General features: G+C 49.4%; 1 protein-coding gene across 23 annotated transcripts in view; it reads right to left on the bottom strand.

The window, feature by feature from the left end:
* PTPRT (protein tyrosine phosphatase receptor type T) overlaps window positions 1-16,656 on the bottom strand; it is a 1,025,198-nt gene that overhangs the window by 45,692 nt on the left and 962,850 nt on the right. For 13 of the 23 annotated variants that reach the window (XM_072735832.1, XM_072735811.1, XM_072735812.1 and 10 more), the window contains 5 exons: window positions 9,602-9,638; window positions 8,114-8,211; window positions 5,765-5,824; window positions 4,924-5,040; window positions 557-711 (listed from right to left, as the gene is read on the bottom strand). In XM_072735832.1, the coding sequence (XP_072591933.1) occupies window positions 557-711; window positions 4,924-5,040; window positions 5,765-5,824; window positions 8,114-8,211; window positions 9,602-9,638 (467 nt within the window). The remainder of the gene's footprint in view (window positions 1-556; window positions 712-4,923; window positions 5,041-5,764; window positions 5,825-8,113; window positions 8,212-9,601; window positions 9,639-16,656) is intronic. The other 10 variants (XM_072735820.1, XM_072735821.1, XM_072735816.1 and 7 more) reach the window with 1 other exon arrangement.

Raw genomic sequence — 16,656 nt, 5'->3', positions numbered from 1 at the left:
AAGGTGAAGGCTGGCGCTGTCCATTTATGCTCTCTGTTAAGGCCCCTGCAGGCCAGCAATTGATTTTTAAAATAACAGAACTGAAGAGAAGCACACTTCCACTGAGGCGCCCTGCTGCCCTGGTAAGCAGCCAAAGGCCAGCATCTGGAGAAAAGCCTGTCAACTCCTGGCTCGGCCCATTTACACATGTGTGATCTGAGCGAAGCATCCACCTTTGCAGCACCTGATGCTCTCATCTGTAAAATGGGAAGGATGATAACGCCCATCCCTCCAGGCTGCATGGGGAGTGTGCAAAGTGCACCCGGAGCAGACGTAGGCAGTGTGAGCCCCTGGCCCTAGGTGGCTTTACTATTTCAGGGCAACAATGATGATACCAACTGGTATTACTACTATTACTTTGTTGTTGTTGTCAAACCTTGGGACCTAGGCTGGGCATGGGACAGAGGCAGTGCAGTCTTGAAGGCAAAGAAGGAAGGCGGCTTGAAAGACAGTGTCTCTGTCCCTGAGAGCAGAGCTGCAGGAGCAGCCTTGTTTGGAGCTGGAGGCCGTCACTTACCTGCAGTGGACCACTATGGGCCCAGCCTCAGGAGGGTTGAGAAACTTGACCTGGCGCACGAAGCCCAGGAGGCCGGTGGCGTAGCAGGGGACACCGTGGTCGGGCCAGCTGGTGAAGTGGAAGAGGCGGAGCTCCCGGATCTCGTGGTAGCCTTTCTGAGGAGAGAATGGGCCTCTGTTCCTCCAGCTGCTGCCTCCCCACATGCCTGTCCAGCACCCATGGGGAGCATGCCTGCTGCACAGAGGAACCAGCCTCCCTGCTACCAGGGAGGAAAGGACCCTGCCAGGTGAGCAACGCTTGACACACAGGATGACTTCTGTGATCTGCTGCATCCAGGAGCCATGGAAGTCAACAATGTATTAGTAGTGGCTTTGCTGCAGGACTTCTCAGAGCCTTTAGTGGGTTCAGGAACACTCTGTATCCCCAAAGGGGTGTTGTAACACACTCACAGTGTTTATCCAAGGGACTCTCTTTTGACAAGGGACTTATAATCAGAACAGACTCAGAGAAAGGTTCATCCAAAACATTGAGTTCGAGTCATTTCCAGTGGAACATGAGGCCTTTTAGTGACTGGGGTCCCTCACTGTCTCCAGGGCTTTCAAATTAAAAAAAATGTCAAACTCCTTGATTCATTAGATTCTTATTTAGAATTATAAGATAGGAAACAAATAAAAGCAGAGCTTCTCTGACTGATGGGAGCAGTGGGGCCTGGGGCTCCGGTTGCTTCCCCTTCCCCTCTCACCATTCAGAGACACCCTCCAGGCTAAGAGCATGCCTCTGACCAGTCCCTACAGTGTCAGGTGTCACCTCGGAGCCTGTGTCCTCACCTACTTTCTCCTACCTTGCAATCTCCTGCAGATATGTAGAGAGCACTGAATAGGAAGAGTGTTTGATTATTCTTTCAGCTAAGGAATATTCACCAAGGGTTCTCTATAGTGCCAACACTTGTGTTAGGCACTGTGAAGGCAGAAACAAAAGCCACAGTCCCTGTCCCTGGAACAGCTCATGGTCTAGCTGGAGAGGCACACTCCTAAGTGGATAGTCCCACTGAAGTGCTTAAAGGAGTGTCAGGTAACCCCATCTGGGGAAGGAAAAATCAGAGAAGGCTTCCTGGAGGAGGTGATGTGTGACCTGAGGCTTCAAATACATTAATAGTGAAAATAACAGCTAACATTTACCAAGCACAGACTGCATGCCTGTTACTCTTCTGAACCTTTCAGTGTATTAACTCATTTGATCCTCATCTCAGTCCTTACACTGTTATCTCTGTTGTATGGATGAGGAAATTGAGGGTAAGCCAGGTTAAGGAATGCAGCCAGGTCACACAACTAGTCAGCTGTAATCCAGTCTGGACCCTGGCTGCTGGACCCCACGGTCTGCACTGCTGGTCACTACGAGACACTGATGCCTGACTGTTGCCCAGTGGAAGAGTCGGCGGGACTCCTAGGCAGAGAGGCAGCACAGGCAAGGAGACGGGGACGGCACGTGCATGGACTCTCACACACAGGGAACCCCCAGGACAGAATGGAAGACAAGCAAGGGTAGACAGAGGGACGGGGGTGGGAGGCTGGGCGTGTTGGATCCTGGAAGGCCTTGATTGGGGAGCTATGGGGCGGTTGCCCAGGTGATTGCACAGAGGGGAAGTGCATGGTCAGGATTGCACCAGCTGCTACAGGAGCATGGAGGTGAGTGGGTGTGTTGGGGGGCAGTGCAGAGAGTGCTGGTGCTGCCTCCCCTCCCAGATTCCCTTTCCTGGGCCAGGGTTTCATACCCAGCTCTTCTGAGTCTTGGCTGCAGACACCCATAGCTACCTCTTCCATCAGAGAATTGCCCAGCCGACCAGGAGCCCCTTCCCCTGGGGGTCTAGGGGGACGGGCAGCTGGCATTCAGCGGCTGACAGGACAGCAGAGTGACCAGTGGACTTGGTGAGTCTGCCCAGGACTGAGGGATTTCCTGGGAAGGGGGATTTTTGGTGCCAAAGCCAGGATGGTCCTGGGCACACCAGGACGTTGACCCTAATGGAGGAACAGAAGCCCCTGTGCCTCTGGACAGGATCAACTGTGTGGTGGGGTTCATGCCCCAGAGCTCCTGGGGGATCCAGCTGACTCTGGTCTCGAGCTGAGAGCACGCCCTGGCTTGGCTCCTTCCACTGCCCTGACCCTCCTCCCCTCCACCCCCGCCTTCTCAGAGCTCTTCCTCAATGCTTTGGCTAGGGCACTCTGCCCTGCCTCAGGCTCGGCTTCCCAGAAACACAAACTAAAATGGGGCGAGACTAGGGGCAGAGAACCCCACAGGAGGCTGAGGCAGTCCAGGCCTGAGCATGCAAAGGCTAGATGGCCACCCTGATGGATGAGCTGAAATAGGAGAAGAGGAAGCAGCTTCAGGAACACTCAGTTTTTCATTCCATTCTCCAGGTCAACTCAGCCCCAGGCAGCCCTGGCTCGAGCCCTCACCACCTCCCCTTGTGGTCACATGTCAGGGGTCCTCTCTCCCCATGGGACTGCGCTCTCTTCAAGGGCAGACACATCTTTCTGAGTCCCCAGCTCAGGAAGTGATTTTAGAGCTAAAGCCCCAGGCAGTGTTTGCTGAGCACCTGCCTACCATCTCCAAGGCTTCCCAGCTCAGGAGTCCCTGCTACTCATCTCACTCCCGACACTAACTGTGGATGTGCCAGATGAGATGGGGGCCCCACTAGGTCCTCTGCCTCAGCCTGTGTTCCTAGGCCTTGGCTGTAGGAGTCCTGGCTGCTGGTGACTTCCCTTTCTCTGGAGAAGGGCCCTCAGCGGGCAGGACCCGACCTGCACTGCAGGGGACCTGTCAGGGGCTGGTCCACAGTCAGTGGGTGGATTAAAGTAAGGAGGCCAACTTTGTGGTGCAGGCCATGCCCTGGCAGCCCCCGTGGATCAGGCCTAAGTTAGACTCTGTTGAAGACTCTGTCCTCGCTCAGGCCTCCCCAACCTTCCCTCTCCTGTTTCCCTCTCTCTCTCTTACAAGTTTCTCTTGAGAGTGGTCCCTGGATACACCATATGCACCCAAATCCTTGTCTCAGGCTCTGCTTCTAAGGAACCCAACCTAAGGCCATGTTGATGTACCTGTTCCTTCCTCCTTATCACAGGGAAGTGCCCTTCCCTCCTGGCTCTTCACCTGAGTCCACAGATATAGGCTTTTAGGAGCACGGGGCTTGGAGGGGGAGCTTCCAGGAGCAGCATGTCCTCTGTCGGCCATGCGTGCAGGTAGGGTACCATGCATACGCCTGCTTCGGTCCTTACAAGGATTTGTCTGAACCCCAACAGCACAGCTCTCAGAGCAGTGAGCTCCCACTGCTTCTGCATCCTCAGGTCTGTGGCCACTTGGTCCATTAGTGCAGATGCTTCAAAAAATGGCCAGTGTGGACTAGTAGAAGGGGCAGTGAGCTTCAAGTCAGGGGCTGAGGAGGGAACGTGGTTCAGCCAGCTTGCAGTTGGGCAACTGTGGACAACTGACCTGCATGCTCTGTGCCTAATTTTCTTCACCTATAAGATGGGAGTAATAATAGTACCTCCCTCAAGAGGTTGTTGGATTTGAATGAGTTCATGCATGAGAAGCACTTTGAAAAGCACCTGTTTTAGTAATTGCTCAATAAATGTTAGCTATAATGTTATAATAGGAATTAAGTGATAAATCTGACTTGCAATCTCGCTCTTGCACATCTAACTCCTGCCAGCCCAGCCTCCTTTCAATGTCTAGACCAACATTTCTCATCACTGACATTTTGGGCCAGGTAACCCTTTGTTTTGATGGGCTGGGATATCCTGTGCATTGCAGAGTATTCATCAGCATCACTGGCCTCCATCCACAGATGCCAGCAATACCCCTCCTTCCTCAGGTTTGAAAACCAAAACTGTCCCTAGACATTGCCCAACTTCCTCTAGGGAACAAAATCACCACCAATTGAAAACCATAGGAACATGTTGAAATCTTCTTTCCCCTTGACTCTGTGTGCTTCTTTCTTTCTGTCCTGGCATAGTGTTCCTCTCCCCTCAGCCAGCTCCTTCTCATCCTTTATCGTCTGCCTAAGTGCCTCCTCCTCCAGGAAGCCCTCTCTGATTGCCTCCTCTTCCTGTCTCCACTCGTGGCAGCTTTTTTCCATGGCTTTCATCACCATATGGCATCAGTCCATTTATCTGTCTGTTGAATTCTGTTTGTCCCTCTCACTAGAAGGGGGAATCCTCTGGAGCAGGATCTACATCCAACTGGACTGTTGATCCGTCCCTGGTGCCAAGCACAGGGTGGGCACAGAGTAGACCCTCGTTCAGCATACGACCCGAATGAACAAACAAGTCGGCTTGCCCAGTGGACAGGCTGCCCACAGCCACTGGGAAGCTTACCTTCTGGACTGTGAAGGTGCGTATGACATATTCTGCTAGGGGCTCTGTCTCAATCAGGCTGACTTTGATGTCTCCGTAGACCTCTGTGTCATCCGGCCAGTACCGTACACACTTCACCTGCGAGGAAAGACAGGGACAAGGATGGATGAGTGGGTGGCTGAGTGTGAGCAGCCGCCTTGTCTGGCCTTCCTGTTCAGATAAACCCAAGGGCGATTTTGGTGGCATTTCGGTCCAAGGGGCTCTCAGCTGGCCAGGGACTAGCAAACTGCACAGGGGCCACGCTCTCTCCCAAAGGAACTGGAGCCGTGAGGAATAATGATAGTACCTTCTTTTGCAGAGCTCCTTAAAATTTCCAAGTCCATTATCACACTAGGTGATCGAATCGATCAAGGTGTGAGATAGGCAGGTGGCGTTACCCCACTTACAGATGGAAACAATGCTCGAGTTTGGAGGTCTGGTACCTGGTCCAAGGTCACATGGCCAGTTTCCTACCTCTGGCTGAGCCCTCTTTCTGCTAGATCGGGTGGGGCAGCTGGGCGGCGTCAGCAGTGCAGAGATGAGAATAAAAGGTGGGAAGCAGCGAGGGCGTGGAAGCAGAAGTGGTGGGGAGAGGGCCATTACTATTCAGAGGTGGTAACTAGGGGCTGGAAGGAGAAAGGTTCTCAGTTGGGAGAAGGATGCAAGGAGCGGGACTCAAAGGGAAGACTTTGCACAAGGCTCTCTGCCCGGGCGGTGGGTGCAGATGCTAAGCGACAAGCCAGTCCCACATTGGACTCTACATCACACTCCGCGGGAGGAAAAAGAGATCACTGTTTTCCCCTAAAAAGAACAAAAGCATTACCATTCCGGGGGACGCCGCGCGGCCTAGAGTGGCATTTCCCACAGTGTGTTCCGCTGGGTGCTAATAGGTGTTAGGTAAAAAAAAACAAGAAACAAAAAAAACAAACAAAAAAAGGTTTTGTGGTCAAATGAGTTTGGGAAATGCTGGATTAAACAAAGTTAAACAGGCCGCTCTGCTACAAGACTCCTCAGCTCGTTGAACGTGCTAACGCTAGTGTGTGTTCGACTCTCCGAGAGGGGCAAAGAGGGCACAGCATTTCCCAAACGTATTTAACCATGGAACCCTCTTCTCACTAGGCATCCTGCAGACTAGCATCCCATGGAACCCACTTAGGGAAACGCTGGCATAGCGCAACAGGCTTTGCAGGCAAACGGATGCGTTGCTTGGTTCTAACACTCAGCAGCTGTGTAGTTTCCAGAAAGTGCTGAAATCTGAGGCTCAACTTCCTATTAATAATGATAGCTAACCCTTACTGACAGCTTACTATGTCTCACACTGCTTCCTAAGTGGTCTATGAGTTCCTTACATGTATTATTTTAATCGCTTATCGCTACAACCTTACACAGATGTGATTATTACCCCACTTTACAGATGAGGAATCAGAAGTGTTGAGGGGCTAAGAAGATTGTCCAAGGTCAGGAAGGGATGGAGCCAGGCCACCTGAATAATTACCAGAAACACTGCCTCCCTCGTGTAGTTGTCGGGAATGAAAATGAATATTAAAGTGCATAGTAGGCGTCTGGCATAGTGCTTGGCTCCTAGCGGGATTTCCATCAAGATATTGCTCTCCTGATCCCTCTCCAAATCCAAATTAGATTCATCATCTATCCATCAAGGGAATCTGTCTCCAATATGGGATAGGCTATACTATAGGCTGGAATTTGCCTCTGAATTCTTAAATCCTAGCCTAGCCTGTTTGTCCCCAGCAGCTGCTCTGCAGGCCTAGGTCCTTGGGAAGTAGCTGTGAATGGAGGGGTCATGACACTAGCACAAGAATTAAGAGGCAGAGATTGTGGCCAGGCTCTGGCTGAGAGACTAAAGGATAGTTACTCCAGCCCTTTGGGCTTGTTTCCTCATCTGTAAAACTGGGGAGGGGACGAGGTGAGAGTGGGCTCGAGGATCAAGTCTCTCCTGGTCCTAGAACCCTATGAGGTCACGAGATGTACACATCCCTTTCCTGGCTTATGATTCTCTCTTCCCCATCATCTTGGAGGCCGAGACTCTTTACTTTAATGGACTATCTGGTTCTTTGCCAAAACAAGAACTTACCTGCCCACTCTTCAGTTAGTTCATATGGTAAGTAGAGGAGAGGCCCTCTTCATTCTAGTGTTTGGCACCCTATCTTTCGACCCAGCAGCCCGCCCGCCCACATGCCACAGTTTACCGAGTCAGCAAAAGCAAGCTGGGAATAGCAGTCCCACTTCCAAGCCCTAGGAGTAGCTAAAGATGACATAGGAGAAAGTCGAGATAGAGCAGAGCAGGAGACCAAGGCCTGAGCCCTGAGGAATATTGAGGTTTAGAGGTAAGGGAGCAAAGGGTGGATGCTCTGAGAGGCTGAGTTTGATGGGAAGAAAGAAGTGGCTTTTGGATTTGTCAACATGAAGGATGCTGGTGATGTTGACCATATCACATGGGTGGGATGGAGGGAGTAGTTACGTTGGAGAGGAAAGAAGAGAACGAGAGTGGAGAAACAGAGCCTGTATGTGAGTCTTTAGAGTCTGGCAGAAAGGTAGGGACAAGAGAATCCTTTTTGTTGACTTGTTTTATATTTTCAGGAGGAAGGTACTCAGGACATTTCTATGTCCCGGGGAATAATCTAGCAACAGGAAAAAGAGTTACTTTTCAAATGAGAAAATTCTTGAGTAGGATCTGTGATTCAAGGCACTGGGATTGCCTTGGAAAGGGCAAGAGTCACTTCCTCTATCGAATGAGGCTGAGCTACGTTAGAAACAGCAGATATTTTACCTTTTGGGTCAACAAAAATGGCTTTTTTTAAATTTTAATTTTTTTATGGTTTGCCCTGATAACAGAGGGGAAGAATGAGAAGATGATTGCAGATGCAAGTAGGACTGTGGCTTTGGGGTGTGAAGATGAGAGTTCATGTCTATATGGCTTTAATTTCCCCAAAGGGCATGAGATGACGTCATCAACGGAGCGAGGGAGGAGGAAGGGATGACTTGGAGGGAAAGGCCATACTCCTCAAATGGGAAGAGGGCTGAGGATTTCTCCCACGCAGGCTGTTGTGAGGGTGAGCTGCTAGACCCCCGGGGGCACAGGGCACAGAGCAGAGAGGTGCTCTGGAGGGCAGTGCCAGCAACCTCTGTCTGGGTAACTGCGGGAGGGGCTTACCCTGCCCACTTCCACGAGGTTTGTGACCATGACGATGCTGGCTGAGTTCTCCTGCCAGATCATTCTCCAAAAGTCCTTGACAGTCTCTTGCATTGGACCTGCCGACAGAGAAGGTGACAGGGTCAAAGACCACACGTGCAAGGAGGCAGCCAAGAGGCCGCCCCTCCTGGTGGGTCAGTCCATGCTCAGCACAGGTGAGCGAGAGTGAGGCCAGATGATCCTTGCTGGGACACCTGAGTCGCTGAGACTGGGGCCACAGTGTGGAAAAGAAAAGGGGCATTCCAAACTAGCATGGTCTGAGGCATCCACTGCAAACGTCAACAGCTCTTCCTCCTCCCTCTGCCAGCGTCCTGCTCAGGTGCGGTCCCTCAGCCCCTACTTGGCTTCCCACTCATCACCTTGTAGGGACTATATTATGAGTTAATGATATAACTTAAGGGAGTTTTCATACAAATCCAGCTCTGAAACCTCAGTGAGAGACAGGGAGGAAATTGGGGTTGCAGGGGGCGAAGAGGACCTAATGCTGCCAGGAGCCCGATGCTCATACTATAAAGAGTTAGAGGCCCAATTTTGAGCTTGAAAGACACAAGGAGCATTCCTCTGGAGCCCACGTGGGAGGGAGGGAGGGGAAAAGACATGGACGAGGAAAGCGAGATAGGATCTGAGAGTCCAAAGCAATTTCCTTGAAAATTTCTCTTTCAATGTCCTGGGCCTTCATCGCTTTTCCAATTACAACAGTAATACATGTGTTTGATATAAAAATCTACATAGCATTTTTCTGTGTTTATATAGGTACTTACGTGTTTGCTATAATAAGTGAATTACTATATGCATTTTTACATGTATCATTATTAAATGCATTTTTGCATGCTCCTAAAAATTCTTAACCAAGCATGATACATGTTCACTGCATGATTTTCTCTAATATAGAAGCATCGCACTTTATTGAAGCAATCTACCAACTGTTAGGCATTTAAGATTTTTCACTTTTTTTCCTATTACAGATAACATGGTGAAGAGTATCTTTATATATGTCACTGTCCACAGATATAATTATCCTCAGGATTTCCTCTCCAAAGGGTTTGGGAGGTAGGATCCTTTTTTAAGCCTCTGATAGTGTACTGCCAAGTTGTTTTCTAGAATGGCTGACTAGTTCTCTCTCCTAGGCACATGCTCATCAAGGAGCTAAGACACCATCGGTTCCAGTTCTGGATGGTGGATACTGTTGGCACCTGCCCGAGGCTGGGGCTTCTGGTCTGCCCTGCCTGTGACCCTTTCCTAGAGCCACCTCCTTTATCTCTGACTCATGTCCCTCCCCCTAGAGCTGAATTTGTCACCTCTTTCCTTCCCACACAAACAAATGGATGCTCCCAGGGATCCCTGGAGGCTCTCCAGCCCTACTCCTGTGTGACTTCTTTGCTGGCAGAAACCCATTTCTCTCTTCCAGTAAAGCATGAGGACCCTTTCAAGGAAAAGGAGCGGACTTACCCTGAGTTGCAATGTAGTGCCGAGGTCGATGGTATCCCTGCATGACAGGAGAGAAGCATGGTGAACAGAGAAGCACGGTGAAGGGCCTCCAGTCAAAGCTTGAAAACACCAGAGTATTAATAGTCATCCCTTCCAAGACAGGCTTTACTCACAGGCTTAAAATGAGAATCGCATCAGGCACTTCCCAGAGAAGTGGCAAAAATTATATAAGATAATGCAGGTAAAGCGCTTATTAAATCACTAAATGTGGGGTTCCTGGGTGGCTCAGTGGTTGAGCGTCTGCCTTTGGCTCTGTTGTGATCCTAAGATCCTGGGATCTAGTCCCACGGGGAGGCTGCTTCTCCCTCTGCCTATGTCTCTACCTCCTTCTCTGTGTCTCTCATAAATAAATAAATAAAATCTTTTAAAAAAAATCAGTAAATGTTAGCTATTATAAATAAATATATAAATCACTAAATGTTAGCTGTTAGTTACTTGAGAGGGGCCCATATAAGGCTTGCCTTGGAGGCAAAACTGAGTGGCTCTTACTTATGCCCATGTACCCAGAAAGAGGTAGAGAAGGAACGTGGGCGTTACTGTGGGACACAGACCACCAAAAAGTCTTCCCTAAGTATAATTGTGTGTGGAACACTGTGTGAGTCTCTACAGAGGGCCTGATAGAAGAAAACAACTGCATTCTTGGCCCCTTCCATGAGTAATACTTAGAAAAAAAAATCAGAAAGAATACCACCATGCTTCTCTGTGCCATAGGGCTGGGCTTGGGACTGGAAGTCCCATTCACCAGGAGGGTCCCGTACAGGTGTGATCTAGGGGCGGGCGAGACTACTTTCTGAGTTGGAGACCAGTTTCTGATATCCCTGTACATTTCGCTGTCCCAGGAGGCCCTGCCGTGCTCTGCTGTGGGGTTGCTCTGTGCTCCATAACCCTAATCACTGGGGAAGAGGTTGAAGACAGACTTCTCTTTTGCCTGGGTACGATGATACAGGAAGGATCCCTTTTCTAGCTCCAGAGAGGAATTATATCGTACTGGGTAGAGTTCAAGTTTTGGACAATGATTTGCATTTAGTACATACCACTGAACATAAATATGTGAATGAATACATGAGCGAATGAATGAATGGATGGATCTATACATTTTCAAACTAGAGATGCCAGTAATGGAGCCTGCTGGTGGAGAGGTTATCGAGAGCCCTGAAATCCACTTTCCTTCATGGTTAACCATTTCAGGAGAGAACGAGCCCTAATGTTAGATGAATACCTAGTTTTGTCTCAAATGCTGGTGATCAGTCTTTCTGTCCCGTCGGGGTAGATGAGCTGCCTCAAGGTCCTCTCACTTGGGAAACGAGCCAGAATTGCCATCTGTATGGTTTATGGTGAAACAGACGTGGCATCCCTGAAGTCCTGGATCCACTTTCTGATTTAAAGACTGGGTTTTGAGTCCCCTGTGTATTTCTCTACCTTGGTCTTCCCCTTGCTCCAGAAATACTTAGTAGGTACCTTTCGATTGCTGGGCATACTCTAGAGATGCCAGAGTTCACTGTCAGCACCAACCCAGGGCCGGTGGTGTGGCCAGAACTGGCAGGCTAACCACAGTCACTAGGAGTCATCAGTGCCCCTAAAGTCTTCATTTGAGTGGTCCTAGCTCCTTAGTGAAGTTATCAGCTTCTTGAGGACAAACACTGCCTCCTAAGTTTAAAAAAATGTTTCATAAATAAATACATTAATTAAATTAAAAAATAAAAAAATGTTTCCATAGAGGGGCGACTGGGTGGCACAGTCCAGTGAGCATCTGGTTCTTGGTTTTGAGTTAAGTCATGATCTCAGGGTCATGACTAGAGCCCCATGTTGCGTTGGGATCTGCGCTCAGCATGCAGTCTGCTTGAGATTCTCTCTCCCTCTCCCTTTGCTCCTCCTGCTCATGCTCACACTCTCCCTAAAGTAAATAAATATTAATTTTTTTCCCCATAGAGCCTAGCACAGTGTAAGACTCAGAGCAAATGTCCCGTGAATGAGTGGCTCTAGACCCAATTGCTGGGGTCTGAATCCTGGCTCTGACCTTTATGAACTGTGTGGTCTCAAGCAAGTACTTAACCTTCTTATGCCTCAATTGATTTTTTGCCATCAAATGAGGGTACTTATATATATATATATATAGTATTGCTGTTTGGATTATACGGCAGTTACTCTGTGCCAGGCACTATTCTAAGACTTAACATATATGACTTTATATTATTTTATCAGTTATCTGGCAAACATTTATTGGGTGCCTACTGTGACTAAGTGTCCTTGTTGGCCACTTGGGAGATGGCAAGCTCAGAAGCCCTTTCCTCCTCATTGCTCTGCTTCTACCAGAAAACTGAGCCCCTCTTTGAGATAAGGGAAGTAGGAAGGGAGGTAAGAGGGACCAGAAGCTATCTGTTCCTTCAAGTCAAGATGGTTAGGGTTTCCCAGGCTTGAAGGAGGAATTAGGCTCTGGGAGTTTTCTTTGGTAGGTTTGGGAACAAGAAACTAGTCCCCTAGAGTGTAGACAGATGTGGTTTCTCAAGCCCACCTTCTTCCATCACCAGCATCATGATGCCTCATTACAGCCCTGTCCTTCCCGACCCAGGCCATGGAACCTGCCACTTGCTGGCCTCCCTGCCTCCAGTCTGGTCCTGTCATCCATCTGCTTCCAGCCAGAGTGAACTCTCCAGTGCACATCTAGTTACTTCCCCACTGAACAGCCTGTAATGGCTCCCCACTGTCTACACAATAATGTCCAAATGTCTTAGCTCAGGACGAGTCATAGCCTTGCTGCCAGTTGTCCCTCTCCATCTCCTCCCATGGGCCCTATATCCCAGCTTCCCTGCAGTGCACTTCAAACGAGACCTCCCTCCTCCTAAGCAGTCCTGTGGGCTTTTGCATGTGCCCCACGAACACACAACACAAGCTGCACTATGGTTTTTGTACTTTTCTCCCATGGGCCATGGCACATGCCACTTGGAGCTGGGTGCAGTTTTCAGCAAAGGCTGGTAGGTGGCATACACACATAAACAGGTCTTTGAGGATAGGTTGGGGCACTTGTCATGGTATCCCCATTTCCTCCCTCCAGTGGCATTCTCTGTTCCCACTGCTCTGCCCCCTGGCTCACGTGCTGTCTTGCCCTTCTTCAGAAACAGGAGTCACATTTCCATCTAGAGGCCTTCACGCTGGCCATTCTCTGTGCCTGTTGCATCAGTCCCCAGTTAAGTGGCTGCTTTGCTCTCTCCCTCCATCCTGGCTTCTGCTGGGTTGCTAGTCACTTCCACAGAGAGCCACCCCTGACTACCCTGTCCAACGCTTTCACGATTCTCTGGGTTAGTTTTCTTCAGGGTTCTTATCCCCAGGAGCATAATGTTCCTTTGTGATGTACCTACTCATGGTTGGTCTCCCCAGTGGAACGAGAGTGCCAACAGGGCAGGGCTGTGTCCAGTTTGCTGGTGGCTGTGTCCCCAGCACAGAGAAGTCTGCCTGGGCCATCAGCCTCAATAAAAACATACCAAAGGCATGCATACATGCATGTTGTGTGCCTCTCTGCACCCTGCATGTGAGGAAAAAGGCCCTCTCTGGTCCCCAAGACCCCAGCCAGTCCCCAAAGAGAAAAGGTTCCAACCACAGGACACCTCAGCAAGAGAGATTAAAGGAAATGTATTGCTCAACTGGGGCTTTACTGGGGATTTGCCAAGAACTGGTACAGAAAACTTCCTAACCTTAAAAGAACTTTGAGTTCATTTAAGTCCCACCTACACAGCACACAGATCGACTGCAAACCAGCACCGGGCCTGCCTCCATCCGTCTGTGAGCAATGGGAAAGAGGCTTGCATCCAAAACGCATTTATCTCACTCTGAACTCATGCATCTGTTACTTACTGGGGACCCAGATACGATATTTATTTCCAGACTGGTAATTTATAACAGATTCAAGTGGCCAATACATTCTCGGGTGTGCAAACAAACCCGCCAGCGGGATGGTTCAGATGGTAGCAGAACCGTGGCCTCTGGAGGCACAGACAGGGCTGGCCCCATCCAGCTCATTATCCAAATGGAGCTGTTTTAATGGATCCTCAAGATCCAATTGTGGATAAATGATTCCAGCATGGGCAGTTAGCTCTGCTGAGAGCAGATGTCCAGGAGGATTTCAGCCGGGGTAGAGACCAGGGCAAAAGAGTGAGGACCTCGAGCCATCCAGGGTGTGTCTTGCCAGAAATTTCCAAGGATGATAGGAATTTTAAGTTTGCTGGAGTACACAGTAGATTCACAATTAATGTGATTCCCCACCCTGTATGGGTAACGTACTGGGAGGTGCTTGTGCTTGGTATCTTCTCTATCCCTCAATGATCTCACTTTTACCTTCCATACTCAGCTCTGTGCCATGGATGGATGCTGATCTGTATGGACTACATCATGGGCTTCCATGGCTTCTGGCTTCCAGTTGGGTTTGGCCAATGGGGGGGCAGATGCAGGAGCCCAGACCAACCAACCATGTTGATTTCCCCTATTTCTGTTCCAACCCTCGCTAACCCCTCTGCCCCCTGTTACTTCCTTTGAGTGAGCCTCTGTTTCCTAACGGGAGACTGATATTCTGCTAGGATAGCATTATTATCCTACTTTACAGATATCAGAACAAGTGAATAATTTACCAAGATCATAAGGCTAGAAAGTAGAAAGGCCTGGACTCCAGAGGCCCAACAAGGGCTGAATTCATGACTTTGGGCTCATGGAACTGACTCCAAGCACTGAGATCCAGTGGAGGCCAGTGTTACACATGAAGACAGCATCTAGCGGAGGCTATTTGGTCCATCTGCGTGATCTGCTTCTTTGAAAGGGATGAGATTGTGAGGTGTCCCTAGCACACAGAGAACTGGATTCTAACCATGTAACCTTGAGCAAGGACCTTAACCTCATAACTGCAACACCTGGTTTCTTCTCCTGAAAGGCTTGCAGAATGCAGCATAATGAAAGGACCTGGCAGTAATGGGAGGCATTTTCAGTGTTGATGTTGCAGAGATTCACCTGCACTTCAGGCAGTTCCATTTGTTGCCTGTACCATACCAAAGTGCATGCTGGCTGTGACTGTAGTGCTCCTGCAACTTTGTTTATCTAGCAAAGTATCTGTCTAGGAAAGTTAACTTTTGTGGGAGGGTTACCACTCAGATGGCAAATGCTGCATACAGCACTGTGGGCCCCAAGGACACAGCTGAGACAAGGTCAAGGGGAAACCGGAAGGAAGTAGTTCAGTCTGGTTAACCACATGCTGAGTTCCCACTATGTGCTGGCTGCAAGGTGCTGTTGGGAGCTGGCAGGGAGGGGCAGGAGGAAAGGCTCTGGACTGGGAATTACTATGGTCTAGTTCCTAGTTTGGTTCTACTTCTGACTAGTTGCATGGCCTTACTAAAGCTTTGTAATCTATTATTATTATTATTATTATCATTATTATTATTATTATTATTTGGAAAGGAAGAGACCGAGGGTAGGAGGGGACAGAGGGAGAGAAAGAGAAAGAGAAAGAGAAAGAGAGAGAGAATCCTAAGCAGTCTCCACACTCAGCACAGAGCTGGACATGGGGCTTGACCTCATGACCCCAATATCATGACTTGATTCGAAATCAAGAGTCGGGTGCTTAACCAATGGACCCACCCAGGCACCTCAAGCTTTGCAGTTTCTTTAAACCTCAGCTTCTCTATCTGAAAAATGGGGATGATTACCTAATTTGGGGGGCTACTGAAGGGTCTCCATGGACAGACTCCCTTAAAACCACCCTTCACGGAGCCCAAACATGATTCATTTAGAGCCACTGGCTGTTGTCCTAGCTTTACTGTTATGATTTAAGCCAGAAGAACATGGAGGGGAAGCCACCCCTGATTCAGACTTCTGCTCCCTCCTCCTCCACATCCTAGCAGTATGATCTGGATAACTTCCATAATTAATCAAGGGCCTCAGCTGATTCATCTGGAAATGGGTAGTAATCACACTAAGTTATGAGGTTGTGGTACTAGTTCAAAGTAATGTTGATACACAAGAGGTGATCTTAGGTTACTATCAATCCTTCTTGCCTGTTGGACTCTTACTCACTGGCTACGGCAGCATTGTGTTACCTCATCCAGGAAGGCTTCCCTGACTATCCACCCCTACCCCAACCAAAGCTTTGGTTTTCCTTTATGTTCCATAGGCCCTGCTCTGTGAAGGTCTCTTTTCTTACCTAACTCCTTCACTAGAGCTGGTCCCTTTTCAGGTCTGGATTTCTAGCACACAGTGGAGGACCTGCTCAGCATTTGGGAAATTAATACTAGATGCATGAGGGAGAGGCCAGAGGTATGATGGGTGGATATTCAGAGTGCATTCTCCAGGCTCAAAGACAGGCTGTTCTGAACTGGCCATCTTCTTGTGAACTTTCCTAGAAGGGCCATGGGGACAGAGACTATGTCTACCTTGACTTCCACTGAAACTCTAGCCCCAGGTCCTGACCACGGGAAGGCCCTCTGTAAGCCAGGGTCCAGGTGAACCCAAAACCACTCTGGGTGTTTCAGACACAAGGAATTCAGCCTGGGAAGCTGGTGACATAGGTGACAGAGGAGCTGAGATGCTAACCAGGGAACAGAGTGACAGCCCTGAGATTGGCACCAGTAGGAGGCTGTAACCACCCTTGGAACTAGTGGATGATGGGAGACAGAGAAGCTGCCAGCCCCGGAGAGGTGGAAATTCTGGTGGGTGTGCCTGGTAGGAGCTGGCTCCATGGCTGGGATGCAGCCACTCCTGGAGCTGCCACCCAAAGAAGTAAGAGGGGAGGATGACACCAGCTTTCCTTTCGCCTTCCAGTCTCCCATCAGCACCTTCCTTGTAGGGGTTGTCCTGCTCTCCTTCCTGACCCCCCTCCCACGCACACACACTCAAAGGCACGCTCTCTCTCACATACACAATCATATAAACAATGCAAAGCAGAACGGGGAAGGACAAGAAACATATCTGAGAGCAAACAGACAAATGACTAATGCAAGGCTCCATAAATATTTGTTGAATCAATGAATCATCTGGATCAG

The sequence above is a fragment of the Vulpes vulpes genome, chromosome 14, assembly GCF_048418805.1.
Source record: "Vulpes vulpes isolate BD-2025 chromosome 14, VulVul3, whole genome shotgun sequence".
NCBI lineage: Eukaryota > Metazoa > Chordata > Mammalia > Carnivora > Canidae > Vulpes > Vulpes vulpes.
The sequence above is the reverse complement of the archived record's forward strand: the minus strand, read 5'-3'. Positions and strand labels throughout refer to the sequence as shown.